This window comes from Chaetodon auriga, chromosome 9 (assembly GCF_051107435.1).
Source record: "Chaetodon auriga isolate fChaAug3 chromosome 9, fChaAug3.hap1, whole genome shotgun sequence".
NCBI lineage: Eukaryota > Metazoa > Chordata > Actinopteri > Chaetodontiformes > Chaetodontidae > Chaetodon > Chaetodon auriga.
The window spans coordinates 15,656,587-15,682,647 of record NC_135082.1 but is presented as its reverse complement, the minus strand read 5'-3'; the positions used below and the strand labels follow the sequence as shown (position 1 = coordinate 15,682,647).

General features: G+C 43.5%; 2 protein-coding genes across 3 annotated transcripts; both read right to left on the bottom strand.

The window, feature by feature from the left end:
- Positions 1-501: 501 nt before the first annotated feature.
- Positions 502-3,733, bottom strand: tlx3a (T cell leukemia homeobox 3a). The gene is made up of 3 exons (XM_076738846.1): positions 2,902-3,733; positions 1,551-1,788; positions 502-1,016 (listed from the first exon to the last, which is right to left on the bottom strand). The coding sequence occupies exons 1-3, from the start codon at positions 3,326-3,328 to the stop codon at positions 833-835; spliced, it is 849 nt and encodes a 282-aa protein (XP_076594961.1). The 5' UTR covers positions 3,329-3,733; the 3' UTR covers positions 502-832.
- A 12,175-nt stretch (positions 3,734-15,908) lies between these two features.
- hrh2a (histamine receptor H2a) lies at positions 15,909-20,326 on the bottom strand. 2 transcript variants are annotated; one of them, XM_076739242.1, is made up of 4 exons: positions 18,690-20,326; positions 18,334-18,505; positions 17,824-17,980; positions 15,909-16,588 (listed from the first exon to the last, which is right to left on the bottom strand). In XM_076739242.1, the coding sequence occupies exons 1-3, from the start codon at positions 19,693-19,695 to the stop codon at positions 17,971-17,973; spliced, it is 1,188 nt and encodes a 395-aa protein (XP_076595357.1). In that variant the 5' UTR covers positions 19,696-20,326; the 3' UTR covers positions 15,909-16,588; positions 17,824-17,970. The 2 variants fall into 2 exon arrangements, with proteins under 2 accessions (XP_076595357.1, XP_076595356.1); XM_076739241.1 differs by lacking the exon at positions 17,824-17,980 and having other exon boundaries at positions 15,917-16,588; positions 18,690-20,230.
- Positions 20,327-26,061: the final 5,735 nt, after the last annotated feature.

The following is a 26,061-nucleotide window of genomic DNA, read 5'->3' as shown; positions in this document are numbered from 1 at the left end:
GGTGTATTTATAAATGAGACTGGAAGAAGAAAAATCCCTGAAGCAGCTTTTATCTGGATTTCTGTGAAGACATTTTTGTTCTTAATTTTGGGAGATTTATTGAAAACTCAGAAACACATTTTTATGCAAAAACTGCATTGTGTAGGTGCTGGGGTGAAGGCCGTGGCTTAATCTGGCCCTTCAAAGTGTAGGAAAGTCTGATTGTGTCAGATTATATTATTATATGCTGTATTCTTTTTATCTTAACCCTTCTGTGTCACTGTTTTTGCTTTTTGTAATATGTGCTGGCCATAACGGCTTCATTTCCCCAGTGTGGGATCAAAAAGTCTTATCTTATTAAATAGATGGTGGAGTTGAAAGAAAATACCTTCAGAAAACTCTCATGTTGGGTCTCATTTTGGAGAATTAATTGCCTCTTTCAGGTTTAGAGGGCAAACTGGGCAAATGTCTTTCTGCGTCTTATTCTAATAAAGAGAATAAGTACAAGCATAACAAGGACGATCACAGGGTGACAAGAAATTTTAATGACAAGTTCTGATTCCTTTTTTTGGATTTGAAAAAGTCTCATTGTTCCCAAGTACAGAGTTGCAAGATTTATTCCAAGAAAGTTCTGCTTTTTGAGGGATCACTCACCATCATTTCAGGTCCATTTTCACAACCATCCACATCGCAGGCTGTGACCCGTTCTTCGGTTTTTCTGGTCCAACATTTTTTTCTCTCCATTTCATGGATCAAAGTAAGTCCCACTGTCCTCATGAAGGCCTAATTGAATTTATCTATTCTCCCAGGGATAATAGATGATGCTTATTGATTAGAGAGTGGTGTCTGGTCTCTATTCCCTGTCCTCGGCCCAGGGTTGGAGGTTCTGCAGGGCATACAGGGAGGAGTTATGGGCGCACAGTGGATCCGACACCGCTGATTCGCTGAGAGACTTCTGGAGGGCGGACTGCTGCAGCTGCAGGATGAGGCGATTGGCCTGCTGACGCTCCGCCTCCCTCTCCTCCGCTGTCTGTCTCCTGAAAGAAGACAGGAGTAAAAAAAAAACATTAAAACACTGATAAATACATACATAGATAAATAAAAAAAGTTTGGTTTTGTAAGATTTAAGGACAGAAGACAGCACGTGAGTTCTTAGAATAAAAATAAAAGGATTTCTAGAGCGAGGATGAAGGTTTGTCTCACGCATGAAAAATCAAGCAATTTTAAAAAAGATGTCTCTGACTTCCTGGAATAATTAGGAAATTTTGGATATTAAAAATCTACGTTTGGCTACATATTGTGTATAAATTGTAAAAGAAGAACAATTAAGAAAAATGCTGATTAAACAGTACTAAAGCTGAAATAATTGGTTTGCTGCTGTTTCTGTTTGGCCTGCGGTGTTTCTCTTCCGCGTCGGGGTCAGATCACAGGAAATTGCGCGAGGGTCACCTGCTCAACGAGGAAACTTTGATTTCAGAGCTGGACGTCTGAGACACATGTGTCCGAGTTCCCACTGTTGAAATGCGGTCACAAACGTATTTAGAGACCAGGATAAGAAATGTCATACCAACCTCCACTTGGTCCTGCGGTTCTGGAACCAGGTTTTGACCTGTGCGTCTGTCATCTTCAGACTCTTGGCCAGGGCGGCCCGCTCGGCGCTGGCCAGGTACTTCTGCCGGTGGAAACGTTTCTCCAGCTCGCAGATCTGAACTCTGGAGAAGGACGTGCGGGGCTTTTTCCGTTTGGGCGGTGTCCGGTTCTGGTACGGGTGTCCTATCCGCCGCGTAACGGCGAACGGCACCAGAGCCGCTGCAGATGGAAGAGAGAGACACACCGGTGAGTGGAAGATGAGGTTTTATACAGCACCAAACAGACTAATTCACTCCCCACTCTGTATGGAAATTCAAGGCCATATATCACATATATCTGCCCTGTTTGACAACAATTCCCTGTTTAGACTGTGTAAGCCTTGTGTGAAATATTGGAGATGAAATTTATTGTGAAAGATGAGTCTGGCCAAAGGACTGGGAAGAGAGCAATTCTAAAAAAAATAGATAAATACTCATCTTAAAGTTGTTTGGCCTTAGATTATTCTCCGCACTGGTAATTACAGAGAGGACAGCAGGCCTATTGGCCTATTTATCTTTTCTTGTATTATAGGCCTTTGCTAATAAAGGCTCCTGTTAATCTTCAGTAAAACGGGCTGCACGGCTGCTGTGTGAGAAAATGTTTTAAACCACCTTTAATCCGCTTAATCTACACTTTAACTTTCTCTATTTTTTGGCAAAGAAAATATTCCAAAATATTCCAAATATTCCTTTATTATTTCAAACACTTTGGTTTGCTTTTTTAAATAAATAAATAAAACCATTTGTCAATTATTTGACACCCACCAGGTCAGTTTATTCTTATTTATCTTCAGTGCAGCTATTAATATCATTTTAGTTCATTTTCACTGCAGTGATAAAGTACGACAGGCTATGCTGTTGCTGTTTGCTTATTTAAAAACATTGTGATTGTGCGTCAGTGGATTCGTTCTGCTTATTTACATTATGAAATTAACTTCTAAAAAATAAAAAAAGACAGGATTAAGTCAGGGACGCAGACACAAGGCGTTTAATAATACCTGTAAATGTAGTGTACTCCATTATTTAAAAACAAAAAACGTGTATCCTGTTGTATGTTTTCCTCTCTTTTCAGCTATTCAAATAATTCAAGTGAAAACAGTTCAGTTGGCTGCATGTAAATACTCTTTACTAATACAGTTGTTTTTATATTGTGTCTGGTTACGTAAATGTTATTTTTATTCATTTATTTATTGATTTGTTTTTTGTTAGTTTTCAGCAGCAGCTAGCCTCGTAACATTTTAAACATAATGAAATATTAATGAGGGGAACCCATTAGGTCTAACAGCTGGCCTACCTGATATTCTGTCCTTGGCGAACCTGTTTCCTATCCAGGGGAAGCACAGTCCTCCAAACCCAGGGACTGCGCTCTGCACGGGGGCCGGGGGTCCCGGAGCTGTCATGGGTCTGTGGGCCGGGACTCGAATCACTCCCCGGCTGCCCAGACTCCTGCTCTCCCCGTATGAACCAGAAGCCTCCACCGGAGGCATTATACCGGAGAGGGAGATAGAAAGCGCGGTGTATGAGGGCGCGCTGGCCCCGGTCGGGCTTCCTAAACTGTAATAACCGTCCCCGTTGCTTAAATCGGATCCAGTTTGTCTTCCAGCCGTGCGCCCGCTTTCTGGCTCTGTACCGCCTCCCAGGATCTGGTCGATGCCGAAGCTGATGGGCTCGTGATGGGCTGGTTTGGGAGGAGGGCTCGGCGCGCTGGGTGCTTGCTCCATCCCCGTCGCTGTGTGGCAAAAAGCAAGGAAAAAAAAACCGAACGAGATGTTTTCAGGGAAATTCACAGCAGGGTCAAACTGTACCAAAAAGTCATCGCGAGTAGTGTCTCCATCGCTGTCCAGCCGTCTGCCCAGAATCCAGCGTGTCCTTGTCTCTAACAGGCCTCTTTCAGAGGACTGGGTCCTCTCTACAGGCTGTGGTGAAAGTTTGATGGGCGTTTGGAGAGATGTGACGCTCTGTCCTCCTCTCAGCGCGTCAAAACGCTCCGTCTAGCAGCTCCGTCCTCCTCCATCCCTCTCCACCATTCATTGGCTGGCACCAGAATGACTGATTGAATGTTAATGGGGGTAGGCCCACGATTTGGCACAATAACCAAGGTTTCCCATAACCACGGGCACCTTATTACCTTAGTATATATCTATATGTATATATATATTTAAAGAGAGAGAGAGAGAGAGAGAGAGAGAGAGAGAGAGAGAGAGAGAGAGAGAGAAAGTGAAGAGCAAGCGACAACTTTATAGAAATTTGAATGGCATATGTAAAACAAATCGCATCAGGGATCACTGAAGATCAATATTCTTTACGCTTCTTTGGTGACGAACATCTAATATTTTAGCGCTTCAACCAAACGGTGTTTTGTCAGTCATCTGTCAGTGTCCCCCTCGCCCCCATAAGAGTGTTCACTGTGAACGCGTTTATAAGTTTTGGTGACAAATGATATCATGTGGAAAAAAAAAAAGTTTTTACACACCTTAAGCTCTGATGAATTGATGCTTCTGCCCATTTCCACTTCTCAGGCTAGACACAAAGTGCGCATCATTTGTCCTCTTACTGTCTGCGTCACCTCTTCAGTCTGTATCATTTGACACATGTGGAATGTACGGGAATAATAAGTTCACACGTAAACTGCTTCAAAGCTATTACGCCGCACTTTATAACCTGAGGACTATTTATCATGGATATGTTATAAAGGAGAGAGGAAAGAAACGTCAGTCCCAATTTATCTTCCTTTTATTTTAAGTCCTGCACATTGTCCACGCCTTGTAATCAAATGCAGAGAGTCATTTTTATATTTCTTTGACTATACTGTGCCGTTTAATGTGCATCTATTTCAAGACGAATCCAACAACGATGAAATGTTCCTCCAATATTCATAATGCGTCGGATTTAAAGCCTTAAACCTTTATAACCAAGCGCTGAGCAGTCATATTCCTGTTTATTCATGTTGGGTTAGGGTTTGATAGGAGAAATACTGTCAAACCACTGAAAACATTCACTTAATAATTCATTTCAACAGCTTTCATTAAATGCGGTGCGTATTGTGAGATTACTGAACGAGAACAGAGGTGATAAAGCCACGGTGATCATTTTACCGGTGCGTAATTACGCACATGAAACCCATCACGCCTCTCTTTAAAATAAAAGGACATCAGCCTAATTGAACACTAGCAGTGAATCACCAGCACCTATTGAGCATGGCAGAGCATAGCGTGGCCTTATTTGTTCCTGCTAGCCAGTGACACATTAAATGGCCTGACAAGGGAAGGCCATGGGCTACTTCGGATAAAGTGTCCGGGCTCTGGAAGCTGCTAACCGCTCAGGTCCAATGTAACAGGCGCCCAAAGTGACCAGATAATCACATTTCCACTAACTTGTCTCAGGGACAGACAAATGCGCATCGGGTTTGGATGCGGCAGGTGGCTTTTTAAGCTATCACATTACAGTCCTTTAACCAACTAATGACCAACATATTCATTTACTGACAATTGAGTTTATATTTGTAGGCTTTTTAAAGATCCAACATCCAAGGTCCAACCTGTTCATTCATCATCGTTTTAGCAGGCATGCATTTTAAGGTCTGAATAATTAAATTTCACTATTTGGGTTATTCTGCCTTCTTGGTGAGACTTTATGTGGGCTGTTAGCTGTCATTGTAAGTCTTAGTGTTTTTGCAGTCGCAATCCATTATTTAAGAACATGCAGCCTGAATTTATTTGATGCATGTATGTTAAACTGCATTAAAAATAAAATAAAATAAAATGTAACTGGTTACATTTGTGAGGATATACGCTCCAAAATCAACCAGAAATGCAAAGATATTGTAGCGTGTAATAAATATTTTAAAAAGCATCCGCATCTCGCTCCTCACAATAAAGTCTTATAAAGCAATATGAGATTGGACAAGGCCCGAGGTGTTTGTTTGGCAATATGGACAGACTCTGGGTGTTGGCTGGTTCACCCCGCCATATGTGAGCTCACCGGTGGCTTTTGATGGGGGAGAATTGGTCTGTTATAGCTGTCATCTTTGTGGACATTTTTATGTTTCTCTTGATGACATTTGCAAAAGTCATTCTCCATCTGCGATTATGGCGGAGTTTGTGAATCGAGCACATATTTAAATTAATTGACTTGATTTATAACAATAGCATGGCCACTTATAGGATGACGCATACGGAGAATAACCGCTTCATGAAATGAAAGTTAATAATTATCGCGTTTATCCGCAGAGTGACGGCGCACCCGACAGGCCCGCATGGCGCAGACGGGGTCCCACTGGCTGCAGATGTTGGGTGTTAGTAATCCGGTGTAATCCAATGATTATGAGTGATTATGACACATTAGCTCTGACCTACCGGGATAGCACCGTGACACCGGTTATCCAAAACACGCCAGGAGAAGCCCCGGCCCGCCTCCTGCCAGCCTCTCTGAATTTATTGATGGCCTGAATGTTGAAGACAGTGTCGGATCATTTCATTGCTTCATGATTACAGCAGAAAAGGTGCAAATAATTGATACCAAGAGTCCACTTAAAAAAGCACACACACACACACACACACACACACACACACACACACACACACACACACACACACACACACACACACACACACACCGCTTTAAACGCCAACCCTGAGGTTATCTCGTTTAGGCCAAAATATTTAGATAGTGTTTCTGGAAAGCCTGCAGCCCGCACGAACAATTAAGACGCACATCAATCCTCGTTTTTTTTCCACAGGCAATATAAATGCTGACACCCCTGGTTCCAAAAGTCCAAAAAGAAACGACAACAAAAGAGTGAAAGAGTGCGATTTGTTTGAGAAATTACCACTTGATCTGCATAATCGGGGGTCTGGGCTGCAGCTCGGTACCCGGGGGCTGCGTTTTTATTGCGCGTCTCTTCGCCGTTATCAATTTCAGCAGCGCGCCTGACTTTTTAAAAGGAGGACGAGGCCGGCTGCTTCTGAATAATGAATGACACGCTTTTATATTGTCGCTAAAGTGCCCGTGATGTTACAATATGAAAAGGCAGCGGTAAGTAATAGTGCATTTAAAGGGGATGTAGTGTATTATTATGATGTAAAAGAGAAGGAGAGAGGCGGTAGAGAGAGGGAGATGAGTGGATAGCAGCACCCAGAGAGAGAGAGAGATTGTTTTATTACAATAAGAGGAGATGAGTTTGCCTCGCAGCGAAATGGGGACCAGTTAATGAAACTTTACCGCAGCTAACGATTTCCCCTCCCTCGCTCTAAAAACCGCCCTTATGAAATATTTAAACTATTTAATATAGGTAGTATTAAGCTGAAAGACACTGGCATCGGCCATCTGACAACATTTACAAGGCTGTGGATTTTTTAAAGTTGGGTAAACAAAGCTTTACGGCCCGCTCTCCCTCAGCCCACATACAACCAAAGTCGCGTGGTAAATCACGCTCACATTGAGTGCAATATACTGAAAATGTGTTTTACTGTTGGGAGACTTGATTTGGTCTAATTTACACTTTTCTCCATACCGTGCCATACCTCTTTTCACCCGCAGATGCAGCAGTTTACTGGCTCATCCTATCAATATAAGCCTGTCTTGTCTATAATGGGAGGGATAGCCAAGCACGGCCCCAGTGTGGGGGGGATAGTGTTTCATATTGACATGCTCAGTGGGATTGTTGGATGAGAAGAGAGGAATGGGATCCCCCATCAGGGACTCGGTCAGGGCCATCATCATCCCAGGGCTGTCACTGGACCACTGCTCTGTGCACTGTGTGGATGCACTTCATCTGCCAGGCACTTAAAAAGCAGATAAAACATGTAAAACGTCACTGGAAATGTCAAATAGATGGCTGGGTTGCTATTAATGACCAAATATGAAAGCTGTCATTTCAAAGTGTTCTCTTTATTGGAGGAAAGTAGTCAAAATGTGATAACGCAGTGAAAATATTGTGGTGGATTATTTGAGATTTTCTTCACATGGAGTCAAACTGCAACAAATAGAAGGACGTTCAGTGTGATTTTCTTGTGTACAAATCAGTCATGTAAAGTTTTTTTCTGCAAGTATCGGGATGCTCATTTAACCGCATAAAGACGCCCTGATATGGTGGATATTTGTTTCGATGAACATTGCATTCTTGTTACACTCGAGGAACCCGTATGCTTTGACTCTGTGTGTGCGTGTGCGAGGGTAGACCATGTAAGCCTGTCTGATGGTTGAATGCATGGCTGCCTCTTCACGCTGGTTAAAAGTCAGGGAGGGAGGGAGGGAGGGAGAGGAGGATGGAGAGGAAGAGGGCGAGAGAGGGAAGTAAGCAACCGCACAGACGGAGAATTATAGGGATGGACGGAGAGCAGACAGCAAAAACAGGATGGAGGGATGGCTGAGATGGAGATGTGAGAGAAAGAGTTAAAGCATTAATGGGGGATCATTTGGGGGGCTGATGATAATTGAACACATGGCTTGAGTTTGGACGAGAGGATTCCCACAGCGTTGTCTCGTCCTTATTAGCGTGTGTGGTTAATCTCTGACTTATCTGTTCTGAGTGCTAAAGTTTCTCTGCTGTTGCTGTGGATCTGTTTCAATCACTGATCAGTGGCTTTCAGAGGGATCCGCCATCGACAAAATGACTGATGCAATTAATAAGTGCATGTGTTTGCTGTTGCTTTAATGACTTATGACTGATTTATGTGTGTGTGTGAGAGAGAGCGTGCCAGTGTGGGTTTGTGTTTAAGAGCAGCTGAGTGCTCCTGAACGCCCCTGGTCGTGGCGCTAATGTGTTAATTCATTACTGCTTGTAGTCAGTCGCATTGTGTCAGAGCCGTGTTTCCAGTCTCTCTCTGTCTGTGTCCTCTCCGCTTCATAAAAGCCGATTATCCTCCATGTCGCTGCCGTTCCACCCATTCTCTCCTGCCTCTTGACCTCCTCACCCCTCCTGTTGCCTGCCCGCAGGGCGCTCATGCAGGGGAGGAGGGGAGGGAGGGAGGGACAGAGGACCAGCTGCCACCAGCCATAGTGCTCTGGTGCCTGGCAGAGGGAGCTACTCCAGCCCCCTGCTTTGCTGGGCCTTCTGGCCCCTCAGGGTGGAGCGGAGGGGTGGGGGGTGGTGGGGCCACCAGCCTCATGCCACCAGCCCCACCTGTCTGGCCCCAGGCGTAGGAGTGTGACCGATTAGACACACTTAGATATACACAGCCACACATGCATATTACTGTTGGATGACCCTAAAGACGTCGACTCTCCAGTGACGTTGATTTCATCCAGTGTGCTTTTAAAATGTCTCATAAGCTTCTTTCACCTGCCCACAGACCTGCAAGAAGTCCTTCATTTGAATTAAAAAAACATGAAAACAAAATGTTTTCTACACTTACCTGCACCAGGCAGAAGGCCCACATAGAAATTCTGCTCAACTCACACAGATTTCTGCGATACACATGCTCTCTGTCACACACACACACACACACACACACAAATACACAGAGGCACTTTGCTTTGAGGCGTGAAAGAGCGAGAGCTAAGTGAGGCCACTCCAGAGCGCTATTCTCTATATTGATTTCCCATTATCAGACCCCAGTCCCTGTGGAGTCATTAGTGCCGGGATCAAACAGACAGACAGAGAAGGAGACTAATACCAGTCACTTACACCAGCACAGGGAGATCACCTTACCTCCCTGAGGGTAGGAAGGCCAGAGAGGAGGAGAGGAAACGAGGAAGGGGGGGTAGTGGACGGACGAGTGCAATGGGCTAACAGATGGAGACGGCAATGTGTAGAGAGAGAGGAAGAGGAAAGAGGTGGGGTTTCGCAGTGGAACGTTCATGGGCAAATGGCAGACACTCTTTGATCACTTTATTTGGCCGTTGTGTTTTGTCTGTTGCAGCGGAAATGTCTCATCTCAGTTTCTTGCTCTCCGTTTCAGCTGCCTTTTGTTATTACTTAACTCAAGTTTTCAGGTTTCCACTGATGCGTGACTTTTCTCTTTGTCCCACCTTGTAAAATGTAGCCAATAAAGCTCCTCGCCCTCCTCGCTGTCAATAATTTTATGGTAAAGATGCAATGATGAATGGTTTTCATGTAGCCAGCAGCTGTCCTCACACCAGAGAGAGACAAAGAAGAGAGGGAGGAATGGAGAGAAAACGTGAAAGAGGAATATAAAATGTGAGATGCTCATTTTGGTCCCTTGCTTCATAATTTCTGTGGATGTATTTATTCTCTATGGATTCAGGGGGAGCAATGAATTCGTAGTATGAATCAACACCATCCATCTTATTCACTTCTGCCTGCCAGTGAGCCCTGGAAGTGGTGGTCAGGCAATGCTACACACACACACACACACACACACACACACACACACACACACACACACACACACATACGTAGAGACTGAAACACACACACCCGGCTCAGACGGGGGTGACCCTGGCCTGACCCCCCTGCTGACCCCCAATCTGTTCCCCAACCTCACACCATGAGAGACCGGGGCACACCGGGACGGGGACACACACGCTCAAAGACACACACATACGCACTCACACACATTGGCATATCGCACAATGTGTGATCTGATGGATATCTCCTCAGACAGTACCATGTGTGTGGGCAGTGTGCGTGCGGACAGCGTGTGTGTCTAAGAGTGTGTGGTGCCTTACCCTCTGCCCCCTCCCACTGGTGTTAATTGATTCTTGGTGCGCTTTGCTGATTGGTGTGAGGACCCCTAGAGGCGGGCCCAGTCTCCACCGATGCCCCCTCCCCATTTGTGTAGCACCTCTCTCACACGCGCGTGCACACATACACGCACACACACATACAGCACACAGCGCACAGATGTACAGTGTATGGTATATGTCTGTATATATGTCCAGATGTCTACAAACTGCTTAAAGCACATGTGTTGATGGTGCATGTGCTGGTGAGAAAACACACACGCACACCCACCTACACACATGCACACCCACCCACCCACACAACCACACACACACACACACACACACACACACATCTTTCAGGGGGTTTTCACACCCCGGTAAAGAGGAAGCTGGCTAGCTGACATGAGCAGATTGCAGATCATATGAGACGATCCACATAGAAAAAATCTGTGTCTTAGAGGAGATTCATGAACAATATAGGTGGGCATAGGTGTGTGTGTGTGTGTGTGTGTGTGTGTGTGTGTGAGAGAGAGAGAGCGTGTGTGTGTGTGTGTGTGTGTGTGTGTTTGTGTGAGCGAGAGAGAGAGCCAGAAAGACAGTAAGAGAGATGAATCTCCGGTTATTAATTTCCAGCCGCGGCCCCTGGGTGAGATGTTAATATAGGGCTGATTGTGACTAATTTCTTATTAATTGCCATCAGCGATTACACAGTGGCCAGTAATGTGGCTAATTTGTTGAAATGAATTTGGTTTTCCGAGGCATTTTAATTGCTGCAGGTGGGCAGCATCCTCTGCACACACTGTCACTTTTGTTTTTCAGCAGGAAACTTTTGAAGTTGTGCTGCTGGTGTGTGTCTTGTATTAGTGATATCGTGTGAACTGTACTGTAGCGTATTATTAAAACGACATAGTATGTGTACACATGTCTGTGCATGTGTTGTCTTTGCATGTGTTCCCGCCTCTCTGTCTGAAGACATGCACGCAGGCAAATCTTTGCAGCATCATTTGATATCTTATTCATCAGGTTTATGCATCCCCCTACTTCCATATATCTCTACATGTTCATGATCATTACAGTAGGGATGGAGGGACGTTTAAGTTGTTGCCTTTTGTTTGTGAATGTTTATAGCTTCCGTTAGCACAGTCTCAACGACCACTGAGGAACCAGTAGATACAAAATCCAAATCCCCCTATAAAAGAGGAGATGCCCTCTGGGCAGCCATAGCTCATAGTTGGCCTGATTTAGTGGCAGCCAGGAATCTGGGCTTGAATAAAGACAGAGAGAGCGAGGGCAGAGTGGGAGAGAGAGAGAGGAAAAGATAGCTCCCTGTGTGATAAATAGCCCCGGCTCTCTCTATTGCATTAGCCGTCCGGGCCGATAGATTGCGAGCCCAATAGACCCAGACGTATGCGATTGGTTTCTCATATAAAAGTTGCATATTAAATTCCTTCACAGGACTGTGCCCCCCAAGCATGAAGGAGGGAAGAAATGGGCGTGAAAAAGCAGAAAGTGGAGAAAGGAATGGAAGAGCAAGAAAAAGGCTTTTTATGAGAGGCGAAACGACGGCAGAGAGTTGAGCAAGCCGGAGAAGAAGGGGGAAAGATAATGGCAGGAGAAAAAGTAGCTTGATGGTAGAGAAGACAAATGGTGATGTCATGCATTTAATAGGTCCGTGGATATTGGGCGATGAGTGCGACCGTACGTCCATTTAATCAGTATTGCTTCCCAATGAAGATTTCTCTCATGTTTTGTGCTCGCTCCCCCTTCTTCTGTTCTCAGCCGCTCTCCACATGCTAACGACCTCTGTAATTGTTTCCAAGCTCATTAAGATGCTGATGTTTTAATAGTAATTAATCCGTCATTTGCCTACATGCAAAGACGGGCCACTGAGGTTTGTTCATCGCTGTTTCAATACACTGATAATGCAGTAGCCTAGTCAAAGGAGACAATATCCTGCTAATTTAGCTCATCACTGTTAATTGGTTGTTAAGTGCCTTTAATTACCAGGCAGGCTTTGGGATTTAGGTCGGCAGAAAGAGGGGGATCGCTCTGATTGTCCCTGCCGCAGTAATGGATCTTGTGTGAACTTTGAAAACGGGAATAAATGACCGAAGGGTGAAAAGAGACACGCGTTGACCCTGTCCTGCTTTCCATCGCTGCCGTTTTCTCTCTCATTTCCTTTCTTCTTCTCCCTCCTTTCCTCCGTCCTCCTGTCCCTTCCTCCATCTCTGTCTCACTCCCTATCTCTTTCTCCATGATATTATTAACTCATTAAGTTTTTTTCATTATTTTTAATAAAAGATGAGTTATGGCTTTAGCCTCACTGTGGCAGCATCCCCCCCCCCACACACACACACCCTCCTCTTCCCACCTCCCTCCTCTCTCCCTTTCAACCATTTACTCCTTCCCCTCCACCCCCCCGTTTTCTCCTTCCTTGTTGGCCATATTGTGCTTCCTCCGATATGTTTGACCCTTGAACTGCAGTTTCTGACCTCGCTGTTGCTGGTTACAACCTTCTGTCCGTCTTCTTTGCTTTCGCCACAGTCACTCACACCTATCAATCATCTCGCTCTCATAGCGCTGAGCAGTCTTTAGATGGCATTCATAAGATTTATGATTCATGATTCTCACTTCTGTGTGTATGTGTGTGTGTGTTTGAGAGAGAGAGAATAGACTGGAGGAAAAAGAGAAAGAGAGACAAAGACAGAGACTGGAGAGAGAGAGGAGGAGGAGGAGGAGGAGGAGGAGGAGGAGGAGAAGGAGAGGGGCTTGTCGATGACACAGTTGAATAATGACAATATCTATGATTGATAGCTTATACAGAGCGAGCGGGGTGTGTGCACTGTATGCGTGTGTGTGTGTGTGTGTGTGTGTGTGTGCGCGTGCGCGTGCATGTGCATGCGGTGTATTAGAGTGACAGAAAGAGAGGAGGAGACTCTATATGTTCAGTTTTTCCCCACATTAATCTGATGTTAAAGAAGCAATGATGAATGGTTTTCATGTGGTTTGAGCTGGCAGTGGTCACTCTGAGAAAGAGACGAGGAGAAAGAGAGGGAGAAGGCGGGCAAGTGACCAGAATCGCCAAGGGACAGATGATGTTTACTTAGGAATCGTGGGACTCGGGGAGACGAAAGCATAATAAATGTCTTTCAGTTAGAGAGGACGGAGCGCAGATACGACCAAGCTATTAACCACTCTGGTTTTCAGCCAACTCTAAATGAAATATTTACTGCATCTGCTTGTCATTTTCTTCATACTCAGATTTTTTTAAAAAAGCCTTTTTAAGGCATGTGAATTATACGTTTGGGTTTGTTATTGTTTATTAATAAAATACTCACATGCCACACAATACATGGAGAGGGTTGTTCACTGTGATCATTCCATCTCAAGAAGTGATACCGTCAAGCGCTGCTACGCTGTGATAGGGCACAAAGTCCACTCCTTGTTCAGCACAGCCTAATCAGAGGCTTCAGAAGTCGTATAGACAAGTCAAGTCAAGGCGTTCTCTTTCAAAGTAATCTCATTAGACAGATATTTGCATAATCTGTTGGCAATACGCTTTGTAATGGAGGTGTTCTGGTTTCTGTTTGTAGTCTGTTTGTAGTCTGAGTTTGGACCAATCACATTTGAGTGGGCAGTCTGTGTGAACAGCAAAAGAGGCAGAATGCATTGACAGAAATGTAATTTCAGAGCCCATTGGCAATTGTCTGACAGGGATATCACTCTTTATTTGCTTTTTTAAATGTATCTGCATTCATATGCAGATATCTGTTTACAGATATTAGCCAAAGTGTTGAGCTGTTGTTGAGTTTGAAATTCAAGTTGCTAATTGGACTGTAAACAATGACCAACACGCAAAGGGGAATAGCCATTATCTGTTGTCTGGATATCCACTGGCTTTACTGTAGGCCCCAAAATGTTGACTGTTGCCCCCAGAAGCTAAATCGTCATTAGACAATAGCCGATGGGTTCTGAGATTGCTTTTAACATTACGGTCTCTTTAGTATGAAATTCTTTTTCGCGTTTCCTTGCTGAGTTATGCTGGATGGACACATCCTGCTAGTTGAATGTCTGTTTCTCTCCCCAATACTGGCAATACAGCTACGAACTGCCAGGCTAAAGATATGGTCACATTTCCCTCTTGTTCAACTAAATTGCAGCCCGAATAGAGGTTAGCGTGTCTGTGTTACAGTGTGCTTTGCTTGTGTGGGAAAAGTACGCACATATGAAAGTGCAGTACCAGCAGGGGGCGTTAATGACAGTAGTGAAGGAGAAATGGAGTATAAATGGCAGACCAGGCTTCGATTCCCATGTGAAACCAAGGCTAACTGTTGTTATTTTTGGCCAAACCATGACTTTTTCCTAAACCTAACAAAGTAGTTTTGGTGCCTAAACCTGACCAAACTGTGACCATCACCTGAAATGTTTCTCAGAAAGCTTTATTTTGAAAGTGTAACCGGACATTGCACATTTGTTATTGCTAACTTGACCGTGGAATGGGAAGATGTTTTCACGCCTAGGCAATGCAAAATGTGCAACAGACAGGGTGGATGGGCGTCGACCGGCGGGTGTATTATAGGCTTTGGCGTGATACCATGTTGTCTCATGTCAACTCTCATTTATGCTCAATGTCATTGGCTGATTGATGCTGTCACTAGTTAGCCACCAGCTGACCTCCAGTCACATTCATATGAGTGTACAAAGTGGCTTTTAGAAATTGTAAATTCTCAATTTACCTCGCTGATCCCTGATGCCAACACCGCTTGTTCCTCAACTCCCTCTATGCAACATGATTTAAGGTTTAATATCACTGCTGCTTTGCTAATCTCTCATGTTAATGCATGTTAGCATCTATCTTTGATTCTCTACTGTTACTGCATGTGTCTGGAGGAGCAACTGTGTGTGCAGCATTCTTGTTGCTGCACAGATCCTTTCAGAGCTCCCATAAAGAATAGAGCTTTCCCACTAAATCTAAGTGTAAAACCATTGTCTATAAATGGTTAAATGCTTCACATGAATGTCTCTCACTGAATGAGGTATGTGGATTTTGTCCCTCATATTTTCCAGTGTTGTCACTCTAGGAGGAATCAATCAATCAATCAATCTAGGAATCACTTCCTAGCAGTTAGGTGCATGTGGGTATTTATTAGACAAAAAAACTGAACCTATCCCTTAACCCCCTGCTGCTCCAGTGGTCAGTGTGGCTGTTGGTGCGATTAAGTGTGAAGCAGGAAGTTTCTGTCAAAGAGCTTTCTTTCTCAGCTAATCTACCCTGGATGAACAAAACCTGAAAAACTGTGGAGCTCAATTAAAGAAATGATTACCCTAGTTGCTACAAATACCAAATAAGTGTTTCCACTTGGTTGAATGGGTTGTAAATCCCCTCTAACACTTGTTTCCAGCTGGTGTCTGACATGCAGATAGATATTATGTACACCTCTGTGTCAATCCTCAAAGGAAATCACTTGAAGTATGGAGAAGGTTAAGTGTTAATGTGGCAATAGTTTGAGGGAATATGTGCTGACAGATGTGATGAATTGTTTCCATTGTTCTTGTATTCCTTTGTACTCGCACTGTTTTCTGTATCATCCCACATGATAATCCCTACCCAGACTTAACTACCGCCCATCTGTATTGCCTCCAAAGTGGTAGTATATATTGTATTTTTTATTTAAGCTGCTCTTTATTGGTACAGTATGGTTGTAATGTTCTATTTCAGAGGAACAGTACATTCCATTTTTTCAGTCCTCAATTACTTTTACAGTATGATACAATAAATACAGTTTCCAGCTTTATGCCAACAAATGAGCAACAGTGAAGACAAAGTCTGGAGGCGGCTGCATTTTTCAAAATAGACACGTTACCATTAGTTCGCATGCTGCACATTCAAATGTCACACATTTCAACACATCAAGTGATGAGTGTCATAAAAGTCACTTTTCCACTTCCATTCCCTGGTTTTGTGAAACGTCCTTCTACTGTTTTCCAGTTCAAGTTGCGATATTTGGTGTTTCCACTGGAGTGCGCTCTTGAGTCAGCATAAAAAATATGGTTACCAATAAGTTAATCAGCTGGTTTTATTTAGTCCTCCAGTGCTTCAGTACAATCCACAGTTAGTTTGAGAGCATATCAGGGCCACATGTTGCCCTGTTTGATGGTTGGCTGCAGTGGAAGGATTTCGTCAGACAACGAGACTTTTCGCTTCACCCACATAGAAGCGTCATCATTTCTTCGGTCCTGGCCGGATGGAGGCTGGCTCTGCGCGTACAGTTGCTTCTTGCTGATGAAATGTGGAGTTACTGAGGTCCCGTGTTGTCCCATTTTTGTTTGTTAGATTATGGATAGAGTGATTGCTAATAGGCAGAAGAGACACACAAATGCAGAGGATCAGAAGTTTGACTCTCTACTCAATGACTTTGGGTGTGCAGTATACAGGGGAAGAATCATTCATTTTACCACTGAGGCAAATGTGGAGTAGCTCCTGCTCTTGGTGTAGAGATTAGTCTGCTTGCTGTATTAATAATCATATATAATACAGAACTGCACATTACTTTTTCAGGATGTATACAAGAATATTGTATCACTCAAACTGCTGTAATGAAGCATTCATTTCCATTAATGTGCAGCTCACAGTTTTTTAAACTGTGAAAAATAAAAAATCACTCACACCCACACTTTAATAGTTAATCAGTAAATGCAGTAGGGAATGAAGCACTGAAACAAGAAGTTTGGAAAAAAAAGAAGAGAAATATATAATAAAAATAATTAACAGTAAATTTTCCTGGTTACAAGTGAGCCTCCTTGACCTTTCTTCTAACTGCAGTATTAGCTGTAGAGAAATCCTTCCCCAGTTCAAGACAGCAGATGTAAGACGTAATGTAAATGTAATGAGTGCTGTGAGGATTTCTCCTTTTTGAAAACATGACTTGGGTACCATTAGTTTGTTTTTGGAAATATCAAATTCGACAATGATCTTGCACTCTTTTGCTCTGATTCATGTGTTCATGTTGGCTGATGTGGCAAATTTTGGGACGTGTTGTTTAATGTTGCACTTTCTAATGTATTTGATGCATTTAAAATGATTTACTGATCTCGAGGTCGAATGCAGTAATTACTGCGTAGAAAATCTGAGAACAACGTTCGTACATACACAGATATACGGTGCTTATATAAACATACTTTCAAAACCCTGTGTGTGTGAGTGTGTGTGTGTGTGTGTGCTGAATGCTGCAGCACTGTCAAGCTGCACAGCCTTGACAGTGTATCGGCCATCGTGAAGAAGAAAAATGCTTTTGTTGTTCTGCTGCTTTAGCTAATACACACTTTACAAGCGTTGACACGGGAAGGGCAAACCGCTCGGTTGATACTGCTCACAAAGTGCAAACAAAGAAATGAGAGCTAGATGTGAAAGTGGATAATGTGTCTCCTCTGTCCCCCCTGAAAGCAAATTTCTTGGCCTGATAAGCATATTGCCATATGGCCTGATACACTGCGGATGACACCGCTAGGATCTGTGTGTCACAGTTCATTTGTTCTGGGCCTGTCATGGTCTGTGGGGGCTATAGGGATGTCATGTATATCTACTTACATGGTGGATTATGGCTGCTTCTACGGTGTCACTGAAGGCTTCCAAATAGAGGGGCTCTAAATCTCTGTTGCTGTGTCTTCTAAGGCTTTTTGTTCTTTGTTGCAACCACAGAACAGTGAACGCAACATCCATCTCACCAGCACAGGCTCAGCACGACCTGGGCTCGTAGAAAAGGAGTGAAAGATGAGAGATGTATGACAGCTTTTTATGTTTTTGTGACTGATCACATTTTGTGTTTTTAAAGTAAGACATAATACAGTGCAACTGCAAGGTGTCACATACAGTCAGTTTAACGCACTGATCAAGGTGGTTTTTCATGGCACGGCATCTGTGTTATTATGAATGAATGTGAGCGTTGTAGCATTCAACCCCGGTGTGGGTGTGCGGTATCATTTTTTTAAAGTGGATATATTATATTTGATGCATGCATGAAGTTTTCTGCATCATTTCAGGTCCTGTCATTTTGCATTTGTGTTCGAGAAGATTAGAATGTGCTGAATAATAATTTACCTTTCATTGCCATTGACATCTGTGGCAGCAGTGCCATTTGTAAATTGGACAGCTGCTGTAACTGTCCCGCTGTTCATTTCTTGAAGCATGAAGGTTTGATCTGTTTGACCTGCCATGCAGGTGGAAGGGGTGTGGCCACATAGCAGTGTCACCTCTGTAAGCTCGTCTCTGACTGAGAGGGGGAGAAGGAAAGGAAGAATAAAACTGTAGAAACTGGGAGTAAGAGCATAATAATGTATTCACACTGGTGCCAACTTTTTGTTGTGTCCACTTTTAAATGACGCTGATCCTGACACTTAAGAGCATGAAACAGTGCAGATTTAGCTGCACACTTTAAGCGCTTTCTCCAGCTTTACCTGCTGTTGCAGTGTTAGACGGCTGACGGCTCCTCCACCCACTGTAAGTAGGGCATCGACATTTCAGTAGATGGGCGTAGGCTGACCTGAAGTCCCTGTTGAGGGCTCCATAAAGGATAGGGTTGAGTGCTGAGTTGGCGTAACCCAGCCACAACACAATGGAATATTCTGGTACTGTGCTAGGGTCTGGGTGCTCCTTCAGGCCCAGCACTGTGAACAGGATGAAATAGGGCAGCCAGCACACTACAAAAGCCCCAATCACTGCTGCCAGTGTCACTGTGGCTTTGTGCTCCCGCAGAGCCACTGCTGTAACACTGCAGACCACTGTGGTACTGGTGGGAGGATTGTTCCTGCAGTTATAGCTGGTGATGCAAGTGGGTCGGGCACTGATAATGCGTTTGGCCTGTGACCGCGCTATACGCAGTATTCTGAGGTAGGTCCAGCACATAGCCACCAGAGGCAGGTAGAAAGTGAGGAGAGAGTCAGTCAGCACGTAGGGTCTGTTCAGCTCAAAACGGCATCGCCTCTCTGGAGCCCAAGGCCCGTGGTTCTGCACTGTCCCATTAACTGTATTCCACCCCATTTGGATGGGCAAGAAAGACACGGCAATAGACACTGTCCAAACGCTGGCCATCGCCACAGCAACTCTCCATGGCAACACCAGTGAGGTGTATCTCAGAGGCATGGTCACTGCCAGGTAGCGGTCCACACTGATGGCCAGGAGGGTCAGGATGGAGGCAGTGCACAGCATGACATCCATGGAGATGTAGAAGTTGCAGAAGACCGGGCCAAGCGGCCACTCCTCATTGAGCTGGAGGAGGGCGGAGAAGGGGAGGACCAAGAGGCCGAGCAGCAAGTCCGTGACAGCCAGCGACACGATGAAGCAGTTAGTGAGGCAGCGGAGGCGTCGAGAGGCGCAGACAGCCAGGCACACCAGCACGTTGCCTCCGACAGTCAGAAGGATGAGGAGGGACAGGAGGACACCCAGCATCACGCTTGACAACATTATCACTGGCGCTTCACTGGAGATAATCTGATGACATCATCGCTGGAGCTTTATGTGAACCATTGCTGTTTTCCTTTCTGAACTAGATGAGAGGCCTTACTTTTTGCAAAGAATAAATAATTAGAAGACGTAGGTTCATTGATAATGTTCTCTGTTCACTCAGAGTGTTTGGGTGCTCCCACTCATGAAGGTGCATACAATCTAATCTCTGTGTCTTCATGGTCAAATGAGACAAAATTAGGATATTGTCCACACATGATCCATCTGCCTCCCTCTCTTTCCCAATATTTCCTCCGTCTTTGCTGCTACTTCACTTGACTGGTCGCTGGTCTTGCTGGGCCTGAACCCTTCTCACCATACCGTTACCGAACATACCAAACTGTCCTAAGACTCGACCGCACCAGCATTCCCATTCAGAGCAACATTCATCAAAAAGGTCTGGCAAGAAGTTGGTTGAACAGCATTTGTCTCCTGAAAACTGCTGCCACTGAGAAGTGCAGATCGGCGCTGTGCTTGGCTGTTGAAATGTCTGTGATGTCTGTTGAACAGCTTTGTGTCTGGGCGGCTGAGTCAATCACAGTCCCTGGAATCGCTTTGCCCTCAACAGCATCTTCTATGGCTCTGCTGACACCTAGTGGACAGAGATGAGAAACACAAGTATTAATCAGTGGTATTTCCTGTAGTTTCAGATGTCACACAGCCATGTTTACACACCAGAGGGAAGTTATTTTCTTTTGGTTTGGTTATGATTGTAAACAATTATATAAAACTTATTGATACCTGATTTATTCCAATCCCTGTGATAGATGTATATACATTAAAATGATCAAAGTATAACAACCAGACACTTATGCATACATTCTCATTACTAGTATTTGATCAAATATTGAGACACACTATTTTATCAGTGCATGTGTTTGTGTGTCTCCCTCTATGGATTAATACAGTACAAAAACGATGGAATATGCTAATGCAGTGTATCCAAAATATTGCTGAATGAGTCATAAGTTAATATGAGCTGAAGAATAAAAGGAAATCAAGTAAAACAAAACTGAAGCCATAAAATACTAACTTGTCACTTGGTTTGTATTTGCTGATAGGAATTCGAAATTGCTAATCCCTGACTGACTCACAGTTTGTTGGACAATTTGGACAAACTGTTGAACCATCACAACTAAATGCCTCAAAGTAACCCTTACCTTAACCTTAACCCTAAGCTTAAGCTTAACCTCGACCTTAAAGCTCTAAACTCTTAACCTTCAAACAGTCCTTTGGAATAGTTAGGACTGGCTAAAACGTCCTCACTATGATGGTTTGAAACAGAAATTGGTCCTCACAGGGGCAGCAATAAAACACAAACACACATGTTTTCACACATAAACTAAATTTAGTTCTGGCTTGCATGATTTTGCATGATGCATGCTTTATGATGGCTAAGAGTTCAGTATGGGACTGCTGTAGCAATAATTAACCAGTCACAACATTATGTGTCATCACTCGGACTGTGGTGTTTTTTCACAAGAAAACGTGTAGATATGCTGTTCTTTAGAATGTGCAGTTATCTTATTTTCCAGATAAAACTATCAAACATGCACTTGCAATTTTAGAGCTAATGGAAATCTATGCATAAAAGCCTGAAATCATTAACGAAGACAGATAAGCATGCTTGTATTTTTGCTAGCATGGTTAACTGTCTCTGAGCAATCTGCTGCAGCTGAGCTGATAATAAGTTTTGGTTTCAGTTTTGTTAAATACGTTAAATAAATATTCTGATGCAGTAATGTTGGAATGCCTTTTGGTGATGCCCTGTTTGTTTCCTCTGGGTCTGAAATGGAAATCTTGAGTCAGGTTTCAGAGAGTTTGGTCTGACTCATGAGAACTAATGAACAGATTAGTTGAGTGCAAAGCATTGGCATCAGTGGTACAAAGGTTGTTTTTAATTGATTGGCAAGTAAATATTGATTTCTTGTACTTAGACCAAAATCACTCTCTTATGGATATTGTTATGCTTCGTGTCTCTTACAGAGAGCTTGTCGAGGGAGCTGCACAGTATTATTTGTCCTCTGTCGACTCATTCATTAATGGCATGTGGGCACGAGTTTTGAATGTGTGCTTGATGGAATGAGGGTAACTACTTGATAAGTGTGTGTGTGTGTTTGTGTGGAGTGCATGGAGTGCATGTGCTTGCGTCAGTGGGTGGTGGGTAATGTTTGCTTGTCTATTTTCTAACATTTTAATGGGTACTGGGACGTGTGCCAGACTTGGTCCAGAGCCACATACTTATCACCTCAAAGAGAGATAGAGTGACGTCGAGAGGTGGACGCACTGGCTTCACACAAGACGAGAAGGAAGAGCATTAACTATATAATGAAAAGAACATGGGATGAAGGGGTTTAATTAAATCTACTAAATCTGGGTCTACAGAAACCAGAACGCCATCTCTGATGTTTGAGCTGTTCTAATCTTTACTTCTTTGTTCCCTGGACACGTTTCTGTCACCGACTGGCCGCTTTGAACTTCATCCAGTGCAAACACTGATAACACAGCCGCTAAGTATGAAGTGCAGCTCTCAAACGCACATGACATCTCAGGCTTTATATCTGACAGAACCACACTCTGACTCACTGAGACCACACAGACGGTTTTCAAAATCATCAAAACCTGTCTCTCATACTGATGTTTCCATGCACAAAACACTCCATTTTTCCCTCATGAAAGGGCAGTATTCCAACCAAGCTGTTCAAATGTCTAATGAAAATGAATATTCCGCTAATATTCTCGATTACATGCAGCCGTGCATGCTTGATAAGTGTAATGACTTTCGTTCAACCGCATTCTTGAAAAGGTCGGCGTTGCTCTTTTTGAGCATATCCAAAACCCTGCTGATATCCAAGTCTTTCATAATGATTCACAATGCGTGTTTCTCCTTCTGACCAGAAATGTGGGCTTTTCTTTTGCGCATCTGTAGCACAGTTTTACAAACTGTTGGCCAGTTGCTTTGTTTACAACGCAGAGAGCTGATCATAAACAGGAAACCTGTGGTTAAAAATCCCAATTGAGACACATAGTCCAAATGAGCTGTATACATTTCCAAAGAATGCTCCTAAAACTTCAATAATATCAGTATATCCCTTGTCTTAATCGGAAAATGCTATATTTGGAAAAAGGCTGGATTTGGAATATCCAAAATAGAAAATGCTGTTATATGTTGTCATATTCGGAATAATAATAAAACATTAGTATGCATGTAAACGTAGTCACTGTCAGCTACTTTCTTGATTTATTTTCACACACACCAAAACACATTTGGACAAGTTTTGGCTGGAATCCAACACTGGCCTATGAGGAATGCCTGAATGTGACATGGGACATAATGTATATGAGGGTGTGTGTGTGTGTGTGTGTGTGTGTGTGTGTGTGTGTGTGTGTGTGTGTGTGTGTGTGTGTGTGTGTGGGTGTGTGTTCACACAGGCGTGCTTGTGATGCATCAGATCCTTTTCCCCTGTTACAGTGCATGTGTGTGAGAGCATAATCAAATTAATTTCCTGTGTTTATTTTTGCATAAACATTTGTGCTTTAATAAAACCATATTCATATACAATGCTTACTTATCAAGAATCACAAGACAGCACAAGACTTATTGAGCACAAGTAAGATGCCAGTGACTTGCATGCCTTTTAACTTTAGAACTGCCAAGTCACTGCTGGTGTGCAGACTACAGTTACAGTATAAGGCCACGGTCAAATCATTCACCTGAATGTTGAGAAATATGATATATCTCTGCAGTAAATAAAGCATCACTCATTCAGACAGTGAGCTACTTTATTACTGACCATCTGTTTTCTTTCGCAGACTTCTCATTAATTGTCCCTAATGGAAAACAATGCTGAGTGTTACTACATGTGTATATATAATCGCAGGCACGCGCACTCACTCGCATACACACACTCACACACGGTCCAAAACATGTCTGAGAAATGGATTTTGAGGACGGTAATGGATTGTAATGGCTGCTGAGTACTGTGTTTTCCACAGGATGTAAAGGCTGCTCTACTTTTGGAGGTTTTTTTTTTTTTTTTTTTTTTGCAGGAGAATGCTGTTTCATGTTTTCAAGAGCAAAGCGAGGTTACATGGGTTTGTGGTTTTGAGGGCGAGTCCTTTAAGGGTTCATCCTGGGAAAGATCTATCTGTGTGTAATTGAGGTGACACCCAACAATTGGCAAACATAAAAAAAAAAAAAGTGATTAACTTTTAGGAGCGCCCAGATAGCTTCCTATCCTTGTCTCCTATCTTCCAGCAAAAGAAAGATGCAAATGAGATGGAAAAGGCTTCATTCTATCCCATCTAGACCTTCCATTACTCAGTGAGTGGTGTGGTGAAAAGACTTCAATTTGAGTATTGAGATGAAAGGCAGGAAGAAAAGAACTTGGAACAGACATGGTCTGAGCTCAGAGATGAGTAATGAGGTTATTTACTTCTCAGCTGGGACTCGCTGCCTGTTTTGTGAGATTCTCCAAATACCACGTGTTCATTCTGGGACCCGAACAGCCAGATGTGTCGTATTAGAAATAAATGGATAAGCAATATCTGCTCTTCAGCCCAATGATTAGTGAAAGTAATCACGCTTATTGTCACAAATGCAAGAATCAGGAAATTGATTAATTCTGCTTCTCAAATCGCTGCAGTATTGAGATAAGCTCTGAATTATCAGCAGGGCGTGAAATTAACTTTTTTTTCCGGTTTCTACAGACTAGTCATAGATACAGGAAATAACCCATGCATTCATTCACTCACACAGCACAGTTAGCAGATCTGCCACCTAATGGTTGGTGGGAGGTATAGCAGAGTCTTAAATTACTCCAATGAAATGTCACTTGCCTCATCTCTGCAGTGCTGCTCAACTGTGTGTGTTATATGAGATTTTAGTAATTGCTGGTCAACTGCAGAGTGGTCGAAAGATTAGATAAATGCAAACATTAGTGTGAAACTGGCAGTAGCCGGTCAACTTTTGTCCCTGCATCCAGCGTCCATAAGAGCATCATAATGCAATCGGATGTCTGAATGCTTCATTTATCCTGGTATAATTCGATTGAGTCCCAAATACTTGTCTCACTCACTTCCTCTGCTTTTGGAAAGCAATCTGTGAATGTCTTGTGTGAATGTGCCAACACCTGTGTGTGTTTGTGTGTGTGTGTGTGTGTGTGTGTGTGTGGCTGAGGGTGGATTTGTATCGGTGTGTGTCTGCCTCCTGTTTGTCTTTGTTCTTCTGCTTGACAGAGAGACCCTGCGAGAGACTGGAAAGAGGGAAGTGGTTTAGGATGATGGGTTGCTTGGTAACAGTTGTGTGTCCTGACCTGCAGAGGGAAGCTGTGGAATCTTGACGAAGCATGAAAAGGAAACGTGCTGTGCGACAGACAGGCGCTGTACGCAGACGGGGGGATCAGACGCATAAAATATGTATAGATACTGACAGCGTGCGTTGCTGTGGCACAGACATGTGGCGGTGTGTCAGTCTTGACCTTACCACACCTCTGTTATGTCAACATTACAGCTCCTGTGCACCACGCTTCAACTTCATAAACATGTAAACCCACACATGTGTTGTGGGTAAACCCACACACCCCAATTGTATGGAAAAACACACACTCGCACAGGTCCAGAATCAACACATTTCCTGTCATATGAAGCAGTTACACTTCCTGGCAGCTATTTGGAGAGGTAACTTTCAACTGAAATGCTCAGCACAGTCTATGGTTCCCTGACCAAGTCATGACACTTAACCACATCCTCTCACTATTCGGCTGGCTGACATAGTTTCAGAATAGACACTGCAGATTCGCCCTTGTTGCTCAGTTGTGTTAATCCTCCACTGCCAAAATAATCATCTAGCTCAGTGCCAGTTCATAGAAATTTTACATTTCTTGTTCTAAATCTCTGATGTCAGATTGGACGGTTTTTTTTAGTGGCTCCAGCAAAGGTGTTTTCCCTCATTTTACAACAGACAGTGCGGTTAGCATTGATAGTGACAGCCACAAATTCTCAACATGCATAAAATAAAGAGCAGCAGCTACAGAAACTCAACCTTTAGCAACATAAAGGCCAAGTAAGAGCTCTGTATATCTGCACTGATCTGTCTGTCTATCCACGTGTCTGCCTGTCGATGTGTCGTGGAAATTAATTTTGTTGCAGAATGTGAGAGGGAGAAAGGTGAAGTTCAAATGTGGAACTTCAAACTACGGCACGAATATATCAGGTGAAAGACAAATGAGTTCTTTAGTTCTGTTACTGGCCTGCACACAGAATAATCTCACTTCCTCATTTTTGGGACTGATTAAGTGACCCCTTTGTATACTTGTCATTGCGAGA